The 26,450-nt window shown below is 36.8% G+C and overlaps 1 protein-coding gene across 8 annotated transcripts in view; it reads right to left on the bottom strand.

Moving 5' to 3' along the window:
• MARK1 (microtubule affinity regulating kinase 1) overlaps window positions 1–26,246 on the bottom strand; it is a 164,758-nt gene extending 138,512 nt beyond the window's left edge. For all 8 annotated transcript variants that reach the window (XR_008617023.1, XM_024130567.3, XM_024130571.3 and 5 more), the window contains exon 1: window positions 26,131–26,246. Coding sequence is in view for 7 of the 8 variants with exons in the window: in XM_024130567.3 (XP_023986335.1) it covers window positions 26,131–26,181 (51 nt within the window). In the remaining variant the exon portion in view is untranslated. The remainder of the gene's footprint in view (window positions 1–26,130) is intronic.
• Window positions 26,247–26,450: the final 204 nt, after the last annotated feature.

Raw genomic sequence — 26,450 nt, 5'->3', positions numbered from 1 at the left:
TTTTTTTTTTTTTGTGGTATGCGGGCCTCCCTCTGTTGTGGCCTCTCCCGTTGCGGAGCACAGGCTCCGGACGCGCAGGCTCAGCGGCCATGGCTCACGGGCCCAGCCGCTCCGCGGCATGTGGGATCCTCCCAGACCGGGGCGCGAACCCGGTGTCCCTGCATCGGCAGGCGGACGCGCAACTATTGCGCCACCAGGGAAGCCCCTAGAAATACTAATTTATAAATAATATGTGTATTACTTTACAAACAGATTATGTACATTAAAAAACATAACATAAAAAAGGTGAAAGTTCTTGGACATATACTAAATCTATAGTAGAGCAAACATTATAGTAATTAATAAAGCATTATTAATATTATGCAATATAAATATGTTTCTTGATCTTTTAAACCTTGGGTTAATAATTGGTAATACAGAGATTTGAAGGACTGGTTACAAGTTAAATTTATGTCAGTACTTGATCTCAATGACTGTCATGGATTAAAAAAAAGTACCTCATACAAATAAAAGCAGTGCATCTCTGGTTACATTTATTTATTTATGATGTCCATATTTCAATCTATCCACCAATTATGAGAAAAATTTTTATAAAAGTAATGTTAGGAGACAGCTTCCTGATGACAATTAGCTGTTCTTGAAAAGTAACTATTTCAATAATTGTAACAAATGGCTTCCAAAATCTAAGATTTTGATCTGCAAGACTTATAAACAGGTTTGAAAACTGTCCATATTTTAGAGTATACAGATATGAGAATTTCAGAAATGACACAGTTTAGGGTAATAAAACTATATAAGTATGAAAATTTCTGAACACCCATTTTCAAAAAGCTTACTCCAGTCTTTCTGTAGTATAGCAGGCAAGATATCGTAAAGAGTCCCCCAAGATGCAACACACTTTTTTTAATGCATTGCTGAGCTTGAAAGGCGTAAGAGGAACGTCCAAAGAAAAAACAAAACAAATAAACAAATATAAAAGAAAAACTCCAGCTGAAAGCTACCACAAAAGCCAGCATTGCCCTAGGATCAAATACTAAGCCTTGGACCCAGTACAAGGTGGGAGAGCTGAATCTACAACATCCTCATTGAGCCAGGATCCATAGAGGAGACAAAAGTGTCCCAGGTCAGTAGGGGTCCCCATTAGGGGCAATCACAAACCCTCTATACAGGAAATCATCCTCAATTTGGTCTTCCAAGTTTCACACAGATAAAATCAGGCAAATATGAGTTCATCAGCAAATATCAGCAAATAAAGGGAAAAAAACAAGTCACAGTGAACAAGTAGACACAAACAAGAGAGCTAAATCCCCAGGGACTTCAGGTAATGGACTTTCTAGGTACAGAATGTGAATAACTATATATTAAATGTTTAAAAAAAATGAAGATTAAATCACAAAAGTAAACAAAGACCAACAGAATATTTTAAAAGCCAATTGGGTCTAAGATAAAACCTTAGAACTTTTAGAGATGAAAAACAGTTATTAACAAAACTAAAAATTCAACAGATGGGGAAACAGAAGAATGCAGCATGCATCGCACACTCTGGCTTTTCAGGGAATTGCCCAAGGGACTCGTTTCTGCCTAGCTCTACTCAGGGTGCTGATGGGAACTGGCATATGCTAGATGCCTAGTGGCTGCTGAGAACAAAAAGAGTTACTTAGTGTGCTGCTGCTTCAGAGCAACCACAGTACAGCAGACAGACACCAGAGGGAGCAAGAGATTACAAGCTGCCCCCCTAAAAAAAAGAAACCTAAAATTCCTCTAATCAGGAATCTACCCAGACAAGTGAAAAAGATGCAACTACAGAAAAGGTCTGAGAGTCCTGAGCATGCCCAGCTGAACTGAATAGTGAAAATCTTTCCATGTATGAAGCCAGTACAGAAAGACTAGGAGGGGTAGCCATTTTTTTTTTACAGGTGTGGTTATCAACACAAAGCTACAAGGAACATAAAAACAAAAAACAAAAAAAACACATGACCATGATCCACTCAAGGAAAGAAAATAAGTCTCCAGAAATCAAGCCTAAAGAAACCAGAGTTATACGTATTACCTGACAAGGAGTTCAAAATAACTGACATAAACATGCTCAATGAGCTTATGAAAATGATGCATAAACAAAATCAGAATATCAATAAAGAGATAAAGAAAAGAACCAAACAGAAATTCTGCAGCTGAAGAATGCAATAACTAAACTGAAAAATTCATTAAAAGGGTTCAACCAATTCTTGATCAAGCAGAATAAAGAATCAACCAACTTGAAGACAGGTTGTTTGTAATTATCTAGTCAGAAAAACAAAAAAAAAATAATGAAAAAAGAGTGAAGTGCTTATGGGATACCTATGGTATTTATAGGGACTAATACCCAAATTTTGGGGTCTTAGAAGATGAAAGAGAAAGGACAGAAAGTTTAAGGAAAAAAATGGCTGAAAAATTCCCAAATATGGAAAAGGAAATGTATATCCAGATTTAAGAAACCCAAGAGAACTTAAATAGGATGAATGCCAAACAGCATGAACCCAAATATGTCCACACCATGACACATTATAATCAAATTCTCAAAAGTCAAAGACGGAGAATTTTGAAAGCAGCAAGAAAAAAAGTACTTGTCACATACAAAGGAACTCCCACAAAACTAGCAGCAGATTTCTCAGCAGAAAATTTGCAGACCAGGAAAAAATTCAATTAATACATTCAAACTGGTAAAAGAAAAAAAAAAACCCTGTCAACCAAGAATGCTGTATCCAGAAAAACTGTCCTTCAAAATGAAGGAAAGAAAAATTTTCAAAGATAAACAAAAGCTGAGGGAATTTATCACCACTAGACCTGCCTTACAAGAAATGCTACAGGCAATCATTCAAAATGAAACAAAAAGGCACTAAACAGCAACAGGAAAGCATATGAAAGTATAAAGTCTGCTGGTAAAAACAAATACACAGACAAATACAAAATACTATAATACTGTAATGATGGTACATAAATCATTTTAATCCTGGTACATTAGTTAAAAAACAAAAATATTTTTAAAATTATAACTATAAATGTATGTTAAAGAACACAATATAAAAAGATAATTTGTGCAATCAATACTATGAAGTATTGACGAGGGAAAAATAAAAGTGCAAAATTTTTGTATGAAATTGAAGTTAAATTGTTATCAGCTTAAAATAGATTGCTGTAACTATAAAACATTTTAGATGAGCCCCATGGTAGCCACAAGGAAAATACCTACAGAAAACACATACACACACACACACACACACACACACACACACAGGAGAAATAAATCAAAGCATGTTACTACAAAACAAAAATCAAAACACATAAAAAGACAGCAAAAGATGTTGAGACAAAAAAAATTTTTAAACAGAAAACAATTAACAAAATAACAAAAGTAAATCTTTCCCTATCAATAACTACTTTAGATACAAATAATTTAAACTCCATGCTCAAAAGACACAGTGACTGAAAGGATTTAAAAAAAAAAAAAAGAAAATCCCAACTAGATGCCGTTTAAAAGAGACTCACTTTAGATTTAAGGACACACATATGCTGAAAGTGAAAGCATGGAAGAAGATATCCATGCAAATGGTAACCGAAAGAGAGCAGGTGTGGCCATATTTATATCAGACAAATTAGACTTTAAGTCAAAAAATGTCACAAGAGACAAAGAAGGACATTATATAATGATAAAATGGTCAATTCACCAGGAAGATATAACAATTATAAATATTTCTAGACCCAACACCAAAGCACTTAAATACACAAAGCAAACACTGACTGAAATTAGGAGAGAAATAGACAGCAACACAATAACATTAGATTTTACCACCTCACTGTTAAAATGGCTAGAACCCCAACAGAAGAGCAAAGAGAAAACAGAGGACTTGAACAACACACAAACTAGATGAACCTAACAGAAATATTACGAACATTTCACTCAACAGCAGCAGAAAGCACATGCAACGGTCTCCAGGTGACAAAACAAGTCTTAACAAATTTAAGAACACTAAAATCATACCAAATATCTTATCCAAACTGGTATAAAATTTGAAATCAATAACAGGAAGAAAAAATGGAAAATTCACATGCATGTGGAAATTAACACATTCTTGAATAACCAATGGATCAAAGAGGAAATTAGAAATATATCTTGAGACAAATGAAAACACAATACACAAAAATGTATGGAGATGAAGCAAAAGCAGTACTGAGGGGCATTTAGAGCAATAAATGCCTACATCAAAAACAAATACATATATATATATATATATATATATATCTCAAATAACCTAACTCTACACCTCAAGGAACTAGATAAAGAAGAAAAACCTAAGCCCAAAACTAGCAGAAGGAAAGATAGTACAATTAAAAGTATAGCAGAAATAAATGAAATAGAGAATAGAAAAACAATAAAAAAGTCAACAGAGTTGGTTTTATGCAAATTAACAAATGACATTTTCTTACCTAGGCTAACTAAAAAAGAGAGAAGACTCAAATAAATAGAATCATAAATGAAAAGGAGACCATTCAACTGATGCCACAGAAATATAAAGGACCCTAAGGGACTGCTATGAACAATTAATTACATGCCAAGAATAACCTAGAGGAAATGGAGAAATCCCTACAAACACAACCTACTGAGACTGAACCATAAAGAAGCAGAAAATCTGGGGAGATATATAACTAGTAAGGAGACAGAATTAGTAATCGAACACCTTCCAACAAAGAAAAACCCAGTACCAGACGGCTTTACTGGTGAATTCCATCAAACATTTAAAGAAGAACGAATAGCAGTCCTTCTTACACTTTTCCAAAAATTGAAGAGAGGGGAACACTTCCTAACTCATCATATGAGGCCAGCATTACACTAATACCAAAGCCAGAAAAACACACTACAATAAAAGAAAACTAAAGGCCAATAACCCTGATGAATATAAATGCCAAAATCCTAAACATATTAGCAAACCAAATTTAAAACATATTAAAGGATCATACACTATGACCAAGTTGAATTTATTGCAAAGATACAAAGATGGTCAACATATGATAACCAATGCAACACACCACACTAATAGAACAAAGAATAAAAATCATATGAACATCTCTATTGATGCATAAAAGGAAACTGACAAAATTCAATGCCCTTTCATGATAAAAATTCTTAGCTCTCGAGGAATAGAAAAATTAACTCAGCATAATAAAAGCTTCATATGAAAAGCCCACAGCTAACATCGTACTGAAAGTCTTTCCTCTAAGATCAAGAATAAGGAAAGTATACTCACTATTGCCTCTTATATTCAACACTGTACACTCATCCCTCAGTATCCTCAGGGGATAGGTTCCAGGCCCCTCTCCCCCCATGGATACCGAAATCTACAGATGCTCAAGTCCCTTACATAAAATGAAAGAGTACTTGTATATAACCTACACACATCCTTCCACATATTTAAATTATCTCTAGATTACTATTGAGTAATATAATAATATAATATGAATAAAAGCTATGTAAATAGTTCTTAGTGCACAACAAATTCAACTTTTGCTTTATGGAACTCTCTGTAATTTTACTTTTCGAATTTTTTTTAGTTGCAATTGGTTGGACCCATAGATGCTGGCCCTGCAGATATATAAGGCCAACTGTACTGGAAGTCCTAGCCAAAGCAATTAGGCAAGAAAAATAAATAAAGGGCATCCAATTGGAAAGGAAAAAGGGAAAGTATCTGTTTGTGTATGAAACGATCTTATATGTAGAACACCCTAAAAATTACACACACACACACACACACACACACACAAACTGAACTATAAAAAAATTCATAAAAGTTTCAGTACAAAACCAACAAATAAATAGCAGATATGCTTCTATACAGTACCAAAAAACGACGCAAAAAGAAAATTAAGAAAACAATTCCATTTATATTAGCATAAAAAAAAAAAAGAAAATCCCAACTAGATGCCGTTTAAAAGAGACTCACTTTAGATTTAAGGACACACATATGCTGAAAGTGAAAGCATGGAAGAAGATATCCATGCAAATGGTAACCGAAAGAGAGCAGGTGTGGCCATATTTATATCAGACAAATTAGACTTTAAGTCAAAAAATGTCACAAGAGACAAAGAAGGACATTATATAATGATAAAATGGTCAATTCACCAGGAAGATATAACAATTATAAATATTTCTAGACCCAACACCAAAGCACTTAAATACACAAAGCAAACACTGACTGAAATTAGGAGAGAAATAGACAGCAACACAATAACATTAGATTTTACCACCTCACTGTTAAAATGGCTAGAACCCCAACAGAAGAGCAAAGAGAAAACAGAGGACTTGAACAACACACAAACTAGATGAACCTAACAGAAATATTACGAACATTTCACTCAACAGCAGCAGAAAGCACATGCAACGGTCTCCAGGTGACAAAACAAGTCTTAACAAATTTAAGAACACTAAAATCATACCAAATATCTTATCCAAACTGGTATAAAATTTGAAATCAATAACAGGAAGAAAAAATGGAAAATTCACATGCATGTGGAAATTAACACATTCTTGAATAACCAATGGATCAAAGAGGAAATTAGAAATATATCTTGAGACAAATGAAAACACAATACACAAAAATGTATGGAGATGAAGCAAAAGCAGTACTGAGGGGCATTTAGAGCAATAAATGCCTACATCAAAAACAAATACATATATATATATATATATATATATATCTCAAATAACCTAACTCTACACCTCAAGGAACTAGATAAAGAAGAAAAACCTAAGCCCAAAACTAGCAGAAGGAAAGATAGTACAATTAAAAGTATAGCAGAAATAAATGAAATAGAGAATAGAAAAACAATAAAAAAGTCAACAGAGTTGGTTTTATGCAAATTAACAAATGACATTTTCTTACCTAGGCTAACTAAAAAAGAGAGAAGACTCAAATAAATAGAATCATAAATGAAAAGGAGACCATTCAACTGATGCCACAGAAATATAAAGGACCCTAAGGGACTGCTATGAACAATTAATTACATGCCAAGAATAACCTAGAGGAAATGGAGAAATCCCTACAAACACAACCTACTGAGACTGAACCATAAAGAAGCAGAAAATCTGGGGAGATATATAACTAGTAAGGAGACAGAATTAGTAATCGAACACCTTCCAACAAAGAAAAACCCAGTACCAGACGGCTTTACTGGTGAATTCCATCAAACATTTAAAGAAGAACGAATAGCAGTCCTTCTTACACTTTTCCAAAAATTGAAGAGAGGGGAACATTTCCTAACTCATCATATGAGGCCAGCATTACACTAATACCAAAGCCAGAAAAACACACTACAATAAAAGAAAACTAAAGGCCAATAACCCTGATGAATATAAATGCCAAAATCCTAAACATATTAGCAAACCAAATTTAAAACATATTAAAGGATCATACACTATGACCAAGTTGAATTTACTGCAAAGATACAAAGATGGTCAACATATGATAACCAATGCAACACACCACACTAATAGAACAAAGAATAAAAATCATATGAACATCTCTATTGACGCATAAAAGGAAACTGACAAAATTCAATGCCCTTTCATGATAAAAATTCTTAGCTCTCGAGGAATAGAAAAATTAACTCAGCATAATAAAAGCTTCATATGAAAAGCCCACAGCTAACATCGTACTGAAAGTCTTTCCTCTAAGATCAAGAATAAGGAAAGTATACTCACTATTGCCTCTTATATTCAACACTGTACACTCATCCCTCAGTATCCTCAGGGGATAGGTTCCAGGCCCCTCTCCCCCCATGGATACCGAAATCTACAGATGCTCAAGTCCCTTACATAAAATGAAAGAGTACTTGTATATAACCTACACACATCCTTCCACATATTTAAATTATCTCTAGATTACTATTGAGTAATATAATAATATAATATGAATAAAAGCTATGTAAATAGTTCTTAGTGCACAACAAATTCAACTTTTGCTTTATGGAACTCTCTGTAATTTTACTTTTCGAATTTTTTTTAGTTGCAATTGGTTGGACCCATAGATGCTGGCCCTGCAGATATATAAGGCCAACTGTACTGGAAGTCCTAGCCAAAGCAATTAGGCAAGAAAAATAAATAAAGGGCATCCAATTGGAAAGGAAAAAGGGAAAGTATCTGTTTGTGTATGAAACGATCTTATATGTAGAACACCCTAAAAATTACACACACACACACACACAAACTCAATGGAATATTACTCAGCCATAAACAAGAAAAATAAATAAAGGGCATCCAATTGGAAAGGAAAAAGGGAAAGTATCTGTTTGTGTATGAAACGATCTTATATGTAGAACACCCTAAAAATTACACACACACACACACACAAACTGAACTATAAAAAAATTCATAAAAGTTTCAGTACAAAACCAACAAATAGCAGATATGCTTCTATACAGTACCAACAAACGACGCAAAAAGAAAATTAAGAAAACAATTCCATTTATAATAGCATCAATAACAATAGAATGCTCAGGAATAAACTTAACCAAGGAGGCAAAATACTTTTACACTGAAAACTACAAAACATTGCTACAAGAAATTAAAGACACAAGTAAATGGAAGGATCTCCTATGTCATGGATTGTAAGATTTAATGTTGATAAAATGTCCATACTACCCAAAGAAACTACAGATTCAACACATTCCCTATCAAAATCCCAATGGCATTTTTTACAGAAACAGAAAAAAACAGTTCTAAAATCCACTGGGAACCATAAGGACCCTAAATAGCCAAAACAAGCTTGAGAAAGAACAAAGCTGAAGACCTCACACTTTCTGACTTCAAAACATATTACAAAGCTACAAGTAATAAAACAGTATGGTACTGGCATATAGACAGACATATAAACCAAAGGAACAAAATCTAGAGACCAAAAATAAATCTATCTATATATGGTCAGATGATCTTTGACAAGAGTGCCAAGAATACACAAGGGGAAAAACACAGTCTGTTTCAACAAATGGTGCTGGTAAAACTGGATATCCAGATGTAAAAGAAAGAAAATGGAACTTTCTCTTATATAATACACAAAATTCAACTCAAAATGGATTAAAGACTTAAGGCCTGAAACTATAAAACTCCTAAAAGAAAACATAGAGGGAAAGGTTCACCACGTGGGTCTTGGCAATGATTTTATGGATATGACACCAAAAACACAGGCAACCAAAGCAAAAATAAGTAGGTGAGATTACATCACACTAAAAAGCTTCTGCACAGCAAAGGAAACTATCAACAGAGTGAAAAAGCAACCTATGCAATGAAAGGAAAGATTTGCAAACCATATATCTGAAAAGGGGTTAACATCCAAAATATGTAAGGAACTCCTACAATTCAACAGCAAAAAAGCAATCAGACTTTTTTAAATGGGCAAAGGATTTGAATAGGTATTTCTCCAAAGATGTATAAATGGCCAACAGGTACATGAAGATGCTCAACATCACTAATCATCAGGGAAATGCAAATCAAAGCCACAATGAGGGATCACTTCACACCTGTTAGAATATATTATCAAAACACAAAACCAGGAAATAACGAATGTTGACGAGGATATGGAGAAATCAGAACTCTTGTGCAGTTAGTGGTAATGTAAAATGGTGCAGGCACTATGGAAAACGGTACAGGGGTTCCTCAAAAAGTTAAAAATAGAACTACCCTATGACCCAGCAATCCCACTTCTAGGTATTTATTCAAAAGAATTGGAATCAGAAATATCAAAATATCAAAGAGGTATTTTCACTCCCACAGTCATTACACCATTATTCACAATAGTCAAGATATGAAAGCAATCCAAATGTCCATCAATAGCTAAATGGATAAAGAAAATGTGTGATATACATTCAATGGAGTATTTTTCCACCATAAAAGGAAGGAAATTATGTCATATGCTACAACATGGATGGAACTTGAGAATACTATTCTAAATTAAATTAGCCAGTCATAGAATGACTAATACTGCATGAGTCCAGCAGGGCCAAGATGGCAGAGTAGAAAGACCCTGAGCTCACCTCCTCTTAAGAACACATCAAGATCACAATGATCTTCAGAACAACCATCAATGAGAAATTGAGTAATATAATAATATAATATGAATAAAAGCTATGTAAATAGTTCTTAGTGCACAACAAATTCAACTTTTGCTTTATGGAACTCTCTGTAATTTTACTTTTCGAATTTTTTTTAGTTGCAATTGGTTGGACCCATAGATGCTGGCCCTGCAGATATATAAGGCCAACTGTACTGGAAGTCCTAGCCAAAGCAATTAGGCAAGAAAAATAAATAAAGGGCATCCAATTGGAAAGGAAAAAGGGAAAGTATCTGTTTGTGTATGAAACGATCTTATATGTAGAACACCCTAAAAATTACACACACACACACACACAAACTGAACTATAAAAAAATTCATAAAAGTTTCAGTACAAAACCAACAAATAGCAGATATGCTTCTATACAGTACCAACAAACGACGCAAAAAGAAAATTAAGAAAACAATTCCATTTATAATAGCATCAATAACAATAGAATGCTCAGGAATAAACTTAACCAAGGAGGCAAAATACTTTTACACTGAAAACTACAAAACATTGCTACAAGAAATTAAAGACACAAGTAAATGGAAGGATCTCCTATGTCATGGATTGTAAGATTTAATGTTGATAAAATGTCCATACTACCCAAAGAAACTACAGATTCAACACATTCCCTATCAAAATCCCAATGGCATTTTTTACAGAAACAGAAAAAAACAGTCCTAAAATCCACTGGGAACCATAAGGACCCTAAATAGCCAAAACAAGCTTGAGAAAGAACAAAGCTGAAGACCTCACACTTTCTGACTTCAAAACATATTACAAAGCTACAAGTAATAAAACAGTATGGTACTGGCATATAGACAGACATATAAACCAAAGGAACAAAATCTAGAGACCAAAAATAAATCTATCTATATATGGTCAGATGATCTTTGACAAGAGTGCCAAGAATACACAAGGGGAAAAACACAGTCTGTTTCAACAAATGGTGCTGGTAAAGCTGGATATCCAGATGTAAAAGAAAGAAAATGGAACTTTCTCTTATATAATACACAAAATTCAACTCAAAATGGATTAAAGACTTAAGGCCTGAAACTATAAAACTCCTAAAAGAAAACATAGAGGGAAAGGTTCACCACGTGGGTCTTGGCAATGATTTTATGGATATGACACCAAAAACACAGGCAACCAAAGCAAAAATAAGTAGGTGAGATTACATCACACTAAAAAGCTTCTGCACAGCAAAGGAAACTATCAACAGAGTGAAAAAGCAACCTATGCAATGAAAGGAAAGATTTGCAAACCATATATCTGAAAAGGGGTTAACATCCAAAATATGTAAGGAACTCCTACAATTCAACAGCAAAAAAGCAATCAGACTTTTTTAAATGGGCAAAGGATTTGAATAGGTATTTCTCCAAAGATGTATAAATGGCCAACAGGTACATGAAGATGCTCAACATCACTAATCATCAGGGAAATGCAAATCAAAACCACAATGAGGGATCACTTCACACCTGTTAGAATATATTATCAAAACACAAAACCAGGAAATAACGAATGTTGACGAGGATATGGAGAAATCAGAACTCTTGTGCAGTTAGTGGTAATGTAAAATGGTGCAGGCACTATGGAAAACGGTACAGGGGTTCCTCAAAAAGTTAAAAATAGAACTACCCTATGACCCAGCAATCCCACTTCTAGGTATTTATTCAAAAGAATTGGAATCAGAAATATCAAAATATCAAAGAGGTATTTTCACTCCCACAGTCATTACACCATTATTCACAATAGTCAAGATATGAAAGCAATCCAAATGTCCATCAATAGCTAAATGGATAAAGAAAATGTGTGATATACATTCAATGGAGTATTTTTCCACCATAAAAGGAAGGAAATTATGTCATATGCTACAACATGGATGGAACTTGAGAATACTATTCTAAATTAAATTAGCCAGTCATAGAATGACTAATACTGCATGAGTCCAGCAGGGCCAAGATGGCAGAGTAGAAAGACCCTGAGCTCACCTCCTCTTAAGAACACATCAAGATCACAATGATCTTCAGAACAACCATCAATGAGAAAGACCGCAACCCACCAGAAAAGATCTTCTATAACTAAAGACATAAAGAAGGAAACACAGCAAGACAGGTAGGAGGGGCAGACTTGCAATACAGTCAAGTCCCATACTCCCAGATGGGTAACCCACAAACTGGAGAATAATTACATTCCAGAGGTTCTCCCATAGGAGTTAGAGCCCTGTGCCCACATCAGGCTCCCCAGCCCCAGAGTCTTATACCAGGAAGACAAGCCCCCAGAGGATTTGGCTTTGAAGGTCAGCGGGGCATAATTTCGGGAGCCCCACAGGACTGGGGGAAATAGAGACTTCACCATTAAAGGGCACACACAAAATCTCACATGTTCTAGGACCCAGGGTAAAAGCAGTAATTTGATAGAAGCCTGGACCAGACCTATCTGCTGATCTTGGAGAGTCTCCCAGAGAGGTGGGGGTCAGCTGCAGCTCACACCACGGACCCCTTCTGCCTCATGAATGCTTGTGCTGGTGGGTGCCATTGTGGGATCCCCCCACACTCATCAGCACTGAGACTTGTGCCCCCCAAAACAGCCTGTAGGACCAGTGGTGGGACACCTCTGGCCAAGCAACTGGGTGGGGACACAGTCTCACCCATCAGCACACAGACTGCCTAAAGACCTCCTGAGCCCACAGCACCTCTAGACACGGCTCAAGATATGGCCCTGCCCACCAGAGGGCCCAGGACTCAAATCCACCCACCAGTAGACAAGCACCAGCTCCAGAATCTACTGCCCCACCCGGCTGCCTTCCAGGAAGCTTGCTCTAGCCTCTGGAGCAGCCTCACCACCAGGGGACAGGCTAGATACAAGAAAACGACAATCCAACAGCCTTCAGGCCCAGCCTGCCCACAGCAGGCCAGACCCTGCCCTGAGACCAGCTGGACCCCACCCTGCCCACTATCGGGCCAACACAAGCTTCAGGACACCCCACACCCCATATCCAACTCTGTCAGGAACCAGCCCCCACAACCAGGGACCTGACACCAGCTCTGGGATCCCTAGGCAACCAAACTCCAGGACCTGGTGCTGTCTGCGAACAGTCCAGCACTAACCCCGGGACCTGGCTTCAACCACCAGTGAGTGGGCAACAGCCCCAGAGTCTTCTGGATCCTGACTCTGCCCATCAGTGAGCCAGCATAAGCCCCGGGGAGCCTAGGGGTTCTGAAAACAGCCACTTCGTGACCCAGTACCGCTAACCAGCGGCCAGCAGCCTCTGCACAAAGCAGGGCCTGGCAAACTAGCAGACTGGGAGCCAATCAAGCCTATCAGACTGCCCACAGAGCCCACAACAACAGAAGGACCCGTGCAGCCCTCATAGGGGTAATTCCTAAAGCATATCTCTTGGGTGATGAGAAGAACTGCATTCTTGGGAAACGTAATCAACCTACCAGACACAGAAAAGTAAAAACAGTAACTTAGGTAAAATGTGGTGACAGAGAAATAAGATAAAACCTCAAACCAAGAAACAAGATAAAATCCCAGAAGGAGAACTAAGTGAATTGGAGAGAAACAATCTACACAAGAAGGTGTTCAGGGTAGTGATCATAAAGATGATCAAAGAATTCAGGAGAAGAATGAATGCACAGAGTGACAACTTAGAAGTTTTTAACAAAGAGTTAGAAAATATAAAGAACAACCAAACAGAGATGAAGATTACACTAACTGAAATAAAAAATACACTAGAAAGAATCAACAGTAAACTAAATGATAAATAGGAACAGATCAGCAAACTATAAGACAAAGTAGGGGAAATCACTGATGCCGAAGAGAAAAGAAGAAAAAAAGACTGAAAAAAAATGAGGATAGTTTAATAAGAGACCTCTGGGACAACATCAAGCACACTACTATTCACATTATAGGGATCCCAAAAGGAGAAGAGAGAGAGAAATGAGAAGAGAACATATATGAAAACATCATAGCTGAAAACTTTTCTAATCTTGGGAAAGAAACAGATATCCAAGTCCAGTAGGCACAGAGACCCATATATGATTAACCTAAAGAGGAATACACAAAGACACACAGTAGTTAAAATGGCAAACAGTTAAGACAACATTAAAAGCAACAAGGAAAAAGCAACAAACAATATACAAGGGAACTCCCATAAGGTTATCAGCTGACTTTACAGCAGACACCCTGAAGGCCAGAAGGGAGTGGCACAATATATTTAAAGTAATGAACAGGAAAGACCTACAACCAAAAATACTCTATCCAGCAATGCTCTTGTTCAGATTTGATGGAGGGATTAAAAGCTTTACAGATAAGCAAAACCTAAAAGAGTTCAGCACTACCGAACCACCTTTAAACAAATATTAAAGGAACTCCTCTAAGTGAAAAAAGAAAAGGCCACAACTAGAAACATGAAAATTACAAAATGAAAAAGCTCATCAGTAGAAGCAAATATAACAAAAAGGTAGGAAATCATCCAGGCACAAAGCTAATAGGAAGTTAAAAACACAAGTAGTAAAATCATCTATATCCACAATAAGCAGTTAAGGGATACACATAACAATTAGATGTAAAATATGATATCAAAAACAGTAGTTGTGAGGGGAGGAGAGTACCAATGCAGGGTTTTCAAAAATCCATTTGAAATTAAGAGACCAGCAAATTAAAACAATCACATATATGCAGGTTGCTAGATAAAAGCCTCATGGTAACCATAAACCAACAATCTATAATAGATATACACACAAAAAAGAAAAAGGATACCAAACATAAAACTAAAGATAGTCATCAAATCACAAGAGAAGAAAACAAAAGAAGGGAAAAAAGAGACCTATAAAAACAACCCAAAACGAGTAACAAAAGGGCAATAAGAACATACACAGCAATAATTACCTTAAATTTAAATGGACTAAATGTTCCAATCAAAAGACACAGCCCAGCTGAATGGAAACAAACAAAAAAAAGACCGATATATATGCTATCTACAAAAGACTCACCCCATATATAAAGACACAGACTGAAAATGAGGGGATGGAAAAAGGTAATTCCATGCAAATGGAAATCTAAAGAAAGCCGGGGTAGCAACGCTTATATCAGACAAAATAGGCTTTAAAAGAAAGACTGTTACAAAAGAAAAAGAAGGACACTACATAATGATTAAGGGATCAGTCCAAGAAGAAGACATAATAATTGTAAATATTTATACATCCAACATAGGAAATCCTAAATACATAAAGCAAGTATTAACAGACATAAAGGGAGGAATCGACAGTAACACAGTAATAGTAGGGGACTTTAAAACCCCACTTATATCAATGAACAGATCATCCAGATAGAAAATCAATAAGGAAACACTGGCCTTAAATGACACAACAGAGCAGATGGACTTAATTGATATATAGAAAGCATTCCATCCAAAAGCATCAGAATACACGTTCTAGAAAGAGTGGATATATGCATGTACAAACCTGATTCACTTTGCTGTACAGAAGAAACTAACATAACATTTTAAATCAACTACAACAAAAAAAATTTAATTAAAAAACGAAAACAAAAATGAATTTAGCACCATGATGAATAGAACTTCATCATTACCCAAAAACTGAAACGCAGAACTTTTTTTAATATTTGTGATTATTTTTACCAAAAGTACACTTTGCGAATAAATAATATATAGATTTTACACGTTCTTTCCAAGTGCACATGGAACACTCTCCAGGAGAGATCGATCACATGCTAGGTTACAAAACAAGCCTTGGTAAATTTAGGAAAACTGAAATCCTATGTAGCATCTTTTCCAACCATGACACTATGAGACTAGAAATCAACTATGAGAAAAAAAAATGCAAAAAACACAAACATGTGGAGGCTAAACAATATGTTACTAAACAACCAATGGGTCACTGAAGAAATCAAGAGGAAATGAAAAAATACCTAGAGACAAAAGAAAATGAAAACACAATGGTCTAAATCCTATGAGACGCAGCAAAAGCAGTTCAAAGGGCGAAGTTAATAGCGTTCCAAGCATCTGGGCAAACAATAAAAATCTCAAATAAGCAACCTAACCTTACACCCAAAGCAACTAGAGAAAGAACAAACAAGGTCCAAAGTTAGTAGAAAGAAAGAAATCATAAACATCAGAGCAGAATAAATGAAATAGAGGCAAAGAAAACAATAGAAAAGACCAATGAAACTAAAAGATGCTTCTCTGAAAAGATAAAATTGACAAACCGCTAGCTAGACTCAGTAAGAAAGAAAGGAAGAGGGCACAAATCAATAAAATTAGAAATGAGGAAGAAGTTACAACTGACACCACAGAAATACAAAGGATCATAAAAGACTGCTACAGGCAACTATATGCCAACAAAATGGACAACCTAGAAGAAATGGACAAATTCTTAGAAAGGTACAACCTTCCAAGACTGAGCCAGGAGAAAACAGAAAATATGAACAGACCAATCACAAGTACTGACATTGAAACTGTGACGAAAAATTTCCAACAAACCAAAGTCCAGGACCAGATGGCTTCACAGGTGAATTTTATCAAACATTTAGAGAAGAATTAATGCCTATCCTTTAGAAACTCTGGCTACCATCAAAAAGAACACAGATAACAAATGTTGGTGAGGATGTGGATAAAAGAGAACCCTCCTACACTGTTGGTGGGAATGTAGAGTGTTTCAGCCACTGTGGAAAACAATATGGAAGTTTCTTCGAAAACTAAAAATACAACTACCATGTGATCCAGCAATTCTGCTCCTATCACCCTGATGCCAAAACCAGACAAAGATACCGCCCCCCAAAAAAATGTTACAGCCCGATATCACTGATGAACATACACGCAAAAATCCTCAACAAAGTGCTAGCAAAGGAGGCAAGAATACACAATGGAGAAAAGATAGTCTCTTTAATAAGTGGTGCTGGGAAAACTGGACAGCTACATGTAAAAGAATGAAATTAGAACATTATCTAACACCATACAGAAAAATAAACTCGAAATGGATTAAAGACCTAAATGTAATGCTGGATACTATAAAACACTTAGAAACAAACATAGCCCCACAAACTGTGAAGCTGGGAAGTAGATATAGTCATGTTCAAGAAGTCCAAGAATGGCTTAACTTCCTTAGGTTTGTTTTAAACAATTAGTGTTGCCCTTTTTAAGACAGATAAAGAATACTAAGTTGATATGCTGTATGGCTAGGTCTTTGTTAGGTGCTCTGACATAATCACAGCAATATCTTTGTGGATCCACCTCCTAGAGTAATGAAAATAAAAACAAAAATAAATAAATAGGGTCTAATTAAACTGAAAAACTTTTGCACAGCCAAGGAAACCGTAAACAAAACGAAAAGACAGCCCACAGAATGGGAGAAAATATTTGCAAATGAAGCAACCGACAAGTGATGAATCTCCAAAATATACAAACAGCTCATGCAGCTCTATATCAAAGAAACAAACAACTCAATCAAAAAATGAGCAGAAGATCTAAATAGACATTTCTCCAAAGGAAACATACAGATGGCCAAAACGCACATGAAAAGATGCTCAACATCGCTAAATATTAGAGAAATGCAGATCAAAACTACAATGAGGTATCACTTCACACTGGACAGAATGGCCATCGTCAAAAATTCTACAAACAATAAATGCTGGAGAGGGGGTGGAGAAAAGGGAAACGTCCTACACTGTTGGTGGGAATGTAAATTGGTACAACCAGTGTGGAGAACAGTATGGCGGTTCCTTAAAAAAGCAAAAATAGAACTACTGTTATGAGCCAGAAATCCCACTCCTGGGCATATTATCTGGAGAAAACCATAATTTGAAAAGATACATGCACCCCAATGTTAACTGCAGCACTATTTACAATAGCCAAGACATAGAAGTAACCTAAATGTCCATCAACAGATGAACAGATAAAGAAGATGTGGCATATATATACAATAGACTATTACTCAGCAATAAAAAAAAGAATGAAATAATGCCATTTGCAGCAACATGGATGGACCTAGAGATTATCATACTAAGTGAAGTAAGTCAGACAGGGAAAGACAAATATGTGATATCACTTATACGTTGAATCTAAAAGAAATGATACTAGTGCACTTACTTCAGAAACTGAAACAGACTCACAGGCTTTGAAAACGAATTTACGGTTACCAAAGGGGAAACGTGGGGGGAGGGAGGGATAAATTAGGAGTTTGGGATGAATATATACACACTACTATATATAAAATAATCAACAAGGACCTACTGTATACCAGAGGGAACTCTACTCAATATTCTACAATACTCTATAATAACCTATATAGAAAAAGAATCTGAAAAAGAATGGATATATGTATAACTGAATCACTTAGTTATACACTGGAAACTAACACAACATTGTAAACCAGCTATACTCCCAATGTAAAATAAAAAATTAAATTAAAAGATAAACAGCTCATACACCTCAATATCAAAAAAATAATCCGATTTTAAAATGAGCAGAAGAAATGAACAGACATTTCTCCAAAGAGGACATGCAGATGGCCAAGAGGCACATGAAAAGATGCTAAACACTGCTAATCATCAGGGAAATGCAAATGAAAACCACAATGAGATATCACCTCACACCTTTTGGGATGGCTACCATCAAAAAGAACACAGATAACAAATGTTGGTGAGGATGTGGATAAAAGAGAACCCTCCTACACTGTTGGTGGGAATGTAGAGTGTTTCAGCCACTGTGGAAAACAATATGGAAGTTTCTTCAAAAACTAAAAATACAACTACCATGTGATCCAGCAATTCCGCTCCTGGGTATATACCCGAAAAAAAACACAAAAACACTAATTGGAAAAGATATATGCATGCCAATGTTCATAGCACCATTATTTATAACTGCCAAGATATGGAAGTAATCTAAGTGTCCATCAACAGACGAATGTACAAAGAAAATGTAGTGTGTATGTATGCAATGGAATACTACTTAGCCATAAAAGAGAATGAAATTTTGCCATTTGTAGCAGCATGGATGGACTTTGAGGGTATTATGCGAAGTGAAATAAGTCAGACAGAGAAAGGCAAATACTGTATGCTATCACTTATATATGGAATCTAAAATATACCACAAACTAGTGAATACAGCAAAAAAGAAATAGACTCACAGATACAGAGAACAAACTAGGGTTACCAGTGGAGAAAGGGAAGAGGGAAGAAGCAATATAGAGTAGGGGATTAAGAGATACAAACTATTACATACAAAATAAGCTTCAAGGATATATTGTACAACACAAGGAATATAGCCAATATTTTATTATAACTATAAATGGAGTATAACCTTTAAAAATCGTGAATCAGTACATTGTACACCTGTAACTTACATGATATTGTACATCAACTATACTTCAAGAAAAAAAAAAACTGCATGAGTACACTTAAATGAATTATCTAAAGCAATCAAACTTACAGAAGCAGAAAGTAGAATTGTGGTGGCCAGGGGCTAGAGAGAGAGAAAAATGGGAGCTGTTCAATGAATATAAAGTTTCAGGAATGCAAGATGAAAAGGTTCTGCCTCAGTTAACAATATTGTATTGTACATTTAGAAATTTGTTAAAAAGGCAGATCTCATGTTATGTGTTTTTTCCCACTATAAAAAATAAATTCAACAAAAAGGTTAACAGTGATTTAAATACAGCTAAAGAGTTTTAGTTAACTGAAAGATAGACCTAAACATGTTACATGCAGAAATTGTACAGCAGATTGTACTATAGATTATAGTACAGGGAAACAATGAAATAGGGGAAAAAAATGAATGAGCATCTAAGACATATGTAGGATAGAAAGAGAATTTTAGCATATCTAATCAGAGGACCAGAAACACTAGAGAGAACAGTAGTAAGGCTATATTCAGAGAGATAATGGCTGCTCCATTTCCAAAATTTATGAAAAATATAATCCAGAGTTTAGATCTAAACAAATTATACAGCTTGTAGTACAAAGACACAATAACTCACAGAAAAAATGAATCAAGAAGTTAAAGCATAACTATCGAGAACAGTATGGAGCGTCCTTAAAAAACTAAAAACAGAGTTACCATATGATCCAGCAATCCCACTCCTGGGCATATAGCCAGAGAAGATACATGCACCCCAATGTTCATAGCAGCACTATTTACAATAGCCAAGACATGGAAGCAACCTAAATGTCCATCAACAAATGAATACACAAAGAAGATGTGGCATGTATACACAATGGAATATTACTCAGCCTTAAAAAAAGAATGAAATAATTTCATTTGCAGAAACATGGATGGACCCAGAGATTATCACACCAAGTAAAGTAAGTCAGGTAGAGAAAAACAAATATCATATGATAGCACTTACATGTGGAATCAAAAAAAATGATACAAGTGAACTTATTTACAAAACAGAAATAGATTCACAGAAATAGAAAACAAACTTACGGTTATCAAAGGGGAAAGAGGGCAGGGGGAGGGAGGATAAATTGGGAATTTGGGATTAACAGATACATACTACTATACATAAAATAGATAAACAACAAGGACCTACTGTACAGTACAGGGAACTATATTCAATATCTTGTAATAACCTATAATGTAAAAGAATCTGAAAAAAGAATGAAAAAAAGAATCTGTATAACTGAATCACTTTGGTGTACACCTGAAACTAACACAACATTGTAAATCAACTATAGTTCAATTTAAAAAAAAGAAAAGAAAAGAAGTTAAGGCATATGGTAGAGTTAAGGTACAACATAATCTAATCAGAGTACCAAAATAAAATTCTAAAGAGACCAGAAGCCAGGCAATGTTCAAAAAGATAATATATGGTAAGTATCCAGAACTAATAAAAAGAATATGAATTCAAAGACATGAGAAGCAAACAAGAAGAAAAGAAATCCATACTTAAATACACTGTAGTGAAAGTATAACACCTAAGAAAAAGAATCTTAAAAAGAGACAGACAGAAAATACACCTATACCTACTGGCAGATGACTTCTTAACAGAAACCATGGAAATAAGTAGACAATGGAATATCAACTTAAAATTGGAGACTGCGCAAGGCTCTCTTTCAAGAAAATGGACAAAAAATATTTTCATATTTAAAAAAGAAAGTTTATGACTAACAATCCTTTACCAAAAGAACTTTAAAGATGCTATCAGGAAAAGGGAAAATGACCTCCAAAGGGAAGTCTGAGATGAAAAAGGGAATGGTAAAAAAATAATAATAATTTAAAATATGTGGCTGATTCTAAACAACCTGAGCTTTAAAAGAATAAGAAGGGCTTCCCTGGTGGCGCAGTGGTTGAGAGTCCACCTGCCGATGCAGCGGACACACCCCAGTCCGGAAGATCCCACATGCCGCGGAGCAGCTGGGCCCGTGAGCCATGGCTGCTGAGCCTGCGCATCCGGAGCCTGTGCTCCGCAACGGGAGAGGCCACAACGGTGAGAGGCCCACATACCGCAAAAAAAAAAAAAAAAAAAAAAAAAAAGAATAAGAAGGAGAAGGAGAAGAAGGAGAGTTAGTAATAGCATTGAGTTCAGAAGGAAAATGATAGAAGGCAAAGACATTTTTTTCTCACAATGGACCGTCCTGCATACCCACTTTGGAGACCAGTGGTATGGACTATACATACACAGATGTTCAGCTACAGCAGACAGCAATGCTGGCTGCAATCATTTCAGAGGTCTTCTTAAAAACATGAGCCATGCCATAAGGGACTTGTAATTTTGGGATAAGGGGAAAAGAACAGGGCACTCCAGACAGAGAAAATAGCAAAGGTTCAGGAATGAGATGAGCATGGCATACCCTGTTCTTCAACCAATAACGTATCTCATATCATCGCACATGTTCTTTTGAAATCTCTAAGACAAAAGCAAAACAAACCAAAAACCTCAAGAAGCAATAACGTGAGTAGAGCAACAGTGGAAGACATCAGATATTCGTTATGACCTTGGGCAGGTCACTTCACTCTTTGAAGGCTTTGTAGTATGTAATATCTACCGTTCCCAGTGTCACTAATGTATTTTGATGACAAATGAAAAAATTCAAAAGGGGAATATTATAGGACCGATCTCTTATATATTACTACTAGTCATTGTACTGGCACTGGTGATACAGAACAAAGGAGACAAGTAAATCAGCAATTAGAAGGCAATGTGATAGGTCCTGTGACATGAGAGGTATGCACAGGGTACTGAGAAGACCCAGCAGTAGTGGCAAAAGCATGCTTCACTCTTGCCTTTTCAAACTACTAATGTCCACCTTGGTAGTTGTTCCAGTCATCACAGTGAAATTCAGATCTATGAAAAGAATCATCATCAAGAGTTTTGTTACTAAAAGTTTCAAAATAAATTTAACCAAAGTCAGTTTTAAAACATCCCGAGAAGGAATCAAATCAATTTCCTTCATACTGATCAAAATTTCACCACAGAAAGCTAGTCGGGACACTTTGGATCCACAAAAATTAGCAAAATTAGAGTTTTTCTAAAACATGAAAACAATTCTTGCTCCATTTAAAAGTACATAAGAGTAATGGTAATATATTGTCAGTCATCACAGTGAAATTCAGATCTATGAAAAGAATCATCATCAAGAGTTTTGTTACTAAAAGTTTCAAAATAAATTTAACCAAAGTCAGTTTTAAAACACCCCGAGAAGGAATCAAATCAATTTCCTTCATACTGATCAAAATTTCACCACAGAAAGCTAGTCGGGACACTTTGGATCCACAAAAATTAGCAAAATTAGAGTTTTTCTAAAACATGAAAACAATTCTTGCTCCATTTAAAAGTACATAATGGTAATATATTGTCTCTATCCACGCTGGAATTATCCAAGGATAATCTAACAGAAGCAAAAAAAAAAAAAAAAAAAACAGAAATATTTCAAATACCCATTCACTTTCTGGACTTACACTTTACAACCTAAAATCAAACACATTTTGCATAAATTAATTCTATGATCTACAACATGTTTTCTACTTCACTGCGAAGTATTCATTGCCTTTAATCATCGGTTGTTCTGTTGTATTTAGCCATTTGAGGCCTATTAACAATGCACACACAAATCCTTCATCTAAGAAAATACTCCTGAAAAAATACACACAGAATGTTCTCAGAGAAAAGCAATTCTTTCTCGCTCTACTAGATACAGTAGCGGTAAAGAGGAGAATATTTACTACTAATGTTACAGTGCTGCAACATTTTTCTTCTGAACTGTTTAATATGTATATAATATTAACATTTACTTACATATCCTCAATATATGTTAGTCACATGGGGAAGCGTAGATATCACATATTCCCAAGGATACCAAATCCATTCACATATGACTAAAATGCTTATAATAACTGTAAATGACAATACAATTCAAAGATTCTTTAATTACCTTATTTGTTTAAATTAAAATATTTTGGGCAGTAATGTTTTTAGTTATATCCTTAATATTCCAAAAGGCTTACAAGCATTTAATAGTCACACGAATGTAGATTTTCACAACCATGTTTTAAAATGTGTCAATTTAACTGAAAACAACTTCAAACAAATGTTCATTTTGATTACCACACTGGCCTTAATATATTAGCTAACAAGCAGATATGTTCCTTTATTTCACTGATGAGAGGTAAGCAAGAATGGGTAATGACGTTTACTACCAACCAGAGAACAGAGAGAGACACGAATGGTGATTTAATAGCCATCACTGGTGATCCCTTTGATAAACACCTATAGCACCTATAAACCAATTTAGCCCTATTTACACACAACTTTCTACTGTACACTATTTCTTTGGGACTATATTTACCTTTCTTCTTAAGTTCTTTGAGGGGAGAGGCCTTGTCTGAAATACTGCTTCTCTATCCCTTTCAGCTCAAAAAACAAAACTGAGTGCATATGTATTGATAAATTAAGAGCCACAGTATAATAGGTACTTCGCATGGCAGTTAGGAGAAAATCAGGATGTGGGTAAAGGAAGTTAAACGGAGCTATAGTTATGCACAATGCAACCAACAACAAGGGACAAGATCATAAAAGTGACTTTGAAATAACATGCTCAGAAACACAGCAAATCAGTTTACTTAGCATAATCATTTTCAGAAGGTACAGCAAAATTTAGCACACTGTTATTGCTTAACTGAAACCCCCCCCTTTTTTTTTTTTGGTCTTACAAGTGATGCTGCATTTTGTACTATTCCCTGATTCAGATTTCTATAATGCTATCTCATGTCTGTATAAAGCACCTTATTCATACAACTGTGGAAAGAGGTATACTATTCAAAATCCAAAAGAAAATAAAAACAATGTATTTTTCCACCTTTCCTAGGTTAAAACACACAGAGTGTTTTGCTAATAAAAACAAAGGTCATCATCTGTCTTACTTTTCATTCATACTGAATGACACGGTTTTTTAAAGATTTTGTTAGAAAAATTCTGTACTACCTTGGCTTTAAAATCAACTTTAACCCAATTTTGCACCTTTTTCCGTCACCTCCTTCAATCTCTCAATCAAAATTATGTATCAATTATATTTTTTAAAACAATTAGGAGACTTTGAAAAAGAGTTACGATGTAAACTAAGTTATAAGTTACGGTAACAGCAACCTTACACTATATCTTTACCATGTGAAATGCACGACACTAGACAAGACAAAAGCATACTCTGAAATCTCTTCCTGGGTCTTCTACAATAGTCTCTTACCAAAATTTCTTCTCCCTTCGTATATCAAGTTTCTATGCTCCCCTACTCTCCAAGATTAAAAAATCTGTTTATACCTCCCTCCAACACTTCAGGGGTGAGTTTGTATGTCTTCTGTCTCACATCTTTTGTTTAAGAACGCCAAAACCCTTCATTATTTTATTTTACCAACCCTATGAAGGCAGTGATACATCAAGGGCTGGAGAGTCAAGGAGTTAACTAGACAATCAGAAATTGGACAGCCGACCAAAACTTAGCACCCCTCTAAGGGGTACGCAAACCCAGTCAGAAGAATCAGCAAAGGCCCTCTTTACAGGTCATGAGGGCTTTTTAAAAAATTATTTTTAAACCCTTTCCCACAAAGGAACTCGCGCGCACACACACAATTGCACTTTTCAGAATGTGGAAATACAACTGATCCGGTTCTTTCGGTTTTCAAGAGTTTAAACACCAGGGACATCTGCATCTAGATAAAAACTCCTGAGGGCAATTTGATCAAAGACACAGAAAATCCTTCCTTCAAAGAAATGCACCTTGTGACACTCCAAGAAGGAGGAGAGGTATTTAAAGTAAAACCTGCCCTGAATTATTACCACCGACTTGAGAAAGAGAAGCAAAAGCCGTTGGCTTCATACAGCTTTTAAACATTTTGCTGCAACCCTGGGGCCACAGAAGCTGATGGTGAAATTCTCCTGCCCATCTCTACAGAAGAGTATCACACAGCAGTAGAAACTCGGGACACACCAACACACACATCCATCTCTACTCCCATTCTCGTCCCTTCCATTCCCGACCTTCCCCCTTCGGTGCCCAAGACCCAAATGTGGACACAGTGTTACAAAAAGCAAAGTCATGGGGCAATGCAGGCGGGTGGGAGGGCAAAGGACCGAAAGAGCCAGAAAAGCAAGGGAAAAGAGGCAGTCGGCTGGCTTGTCTGTGATCATAAAGCAAACATTCGGGTGGGGATACGGAATGCCGCGTGGAAATAACGCCATCCGGGATGCCCACTCTGCCATCTCCTTGTGCCTGTCGCCCTCCATCACCCCATCCTCTCCCGGAGGACCACCTCCGCGGGGAGGGCGCCACTTACGGTGCCCCCACCCTCACCCTTCAGGGGAAAGCAGTGAAATGCGGCTGGAAGGGAGGATGGGGGCTCGGCCGGGGGCGAGGGTCACGCCGGGCGCCAGGTGGACACCCTGCGGCGGGTGGCCGCTCTGGGGACCCGGGGCGGCCCACGCGGAAGGTGAAGCGGGGGTCCGGGGAGCGTCTGGCCCCGCCGCTCCCGGGGAGGCTCCGGCTACTCACGTTCTCCGTGTCCCGCTCATTCACCGTCGGCAATGGCGTCCGGGCCGACATTTTGTGCGGGCGGCGGGGTCGGGCCGGGGTCTCGCGGGCCGGGCTGCGGGCCCCGGGAGCGAGCGGCAGGGGCTGCGGCCGCGGGCGCGAGGCCGGGGCCGGGCCGGGGCGAGCGGCTCCCACAGGCCGCGGGCGGTGCAACAAGCGGCCGCGGCGGCGGAGCGGGGGGAGAGGACGCGGAGGAAGGGGAGGGGGAGCCGCTTCCCGCGGCGGCGCCGCCGGGGGACGCGAGCCGGGACGAGGGAGGGCTGCGGGAGAGGGCGGTTGCC

The sequence above is a fragment of the Physeter macrocephalus genome, chromosome 4 (assembly GCF_002837175.3).
Source record: "Physeter macrocephalus isolate SW-GA chromosome 4, ASM283717v5, whole genome shotgun sequence".
NCBI lineage: Eukaryota > Metazoa > Chordata > Mammalia > Artiodactyla > Physeteridae > Physeter > Physeter macrocephalus.
Note: the sequence above shows the minus strand (reverse complement) of the source record. Positions and strands in the feature narration are given on the sequence as shown.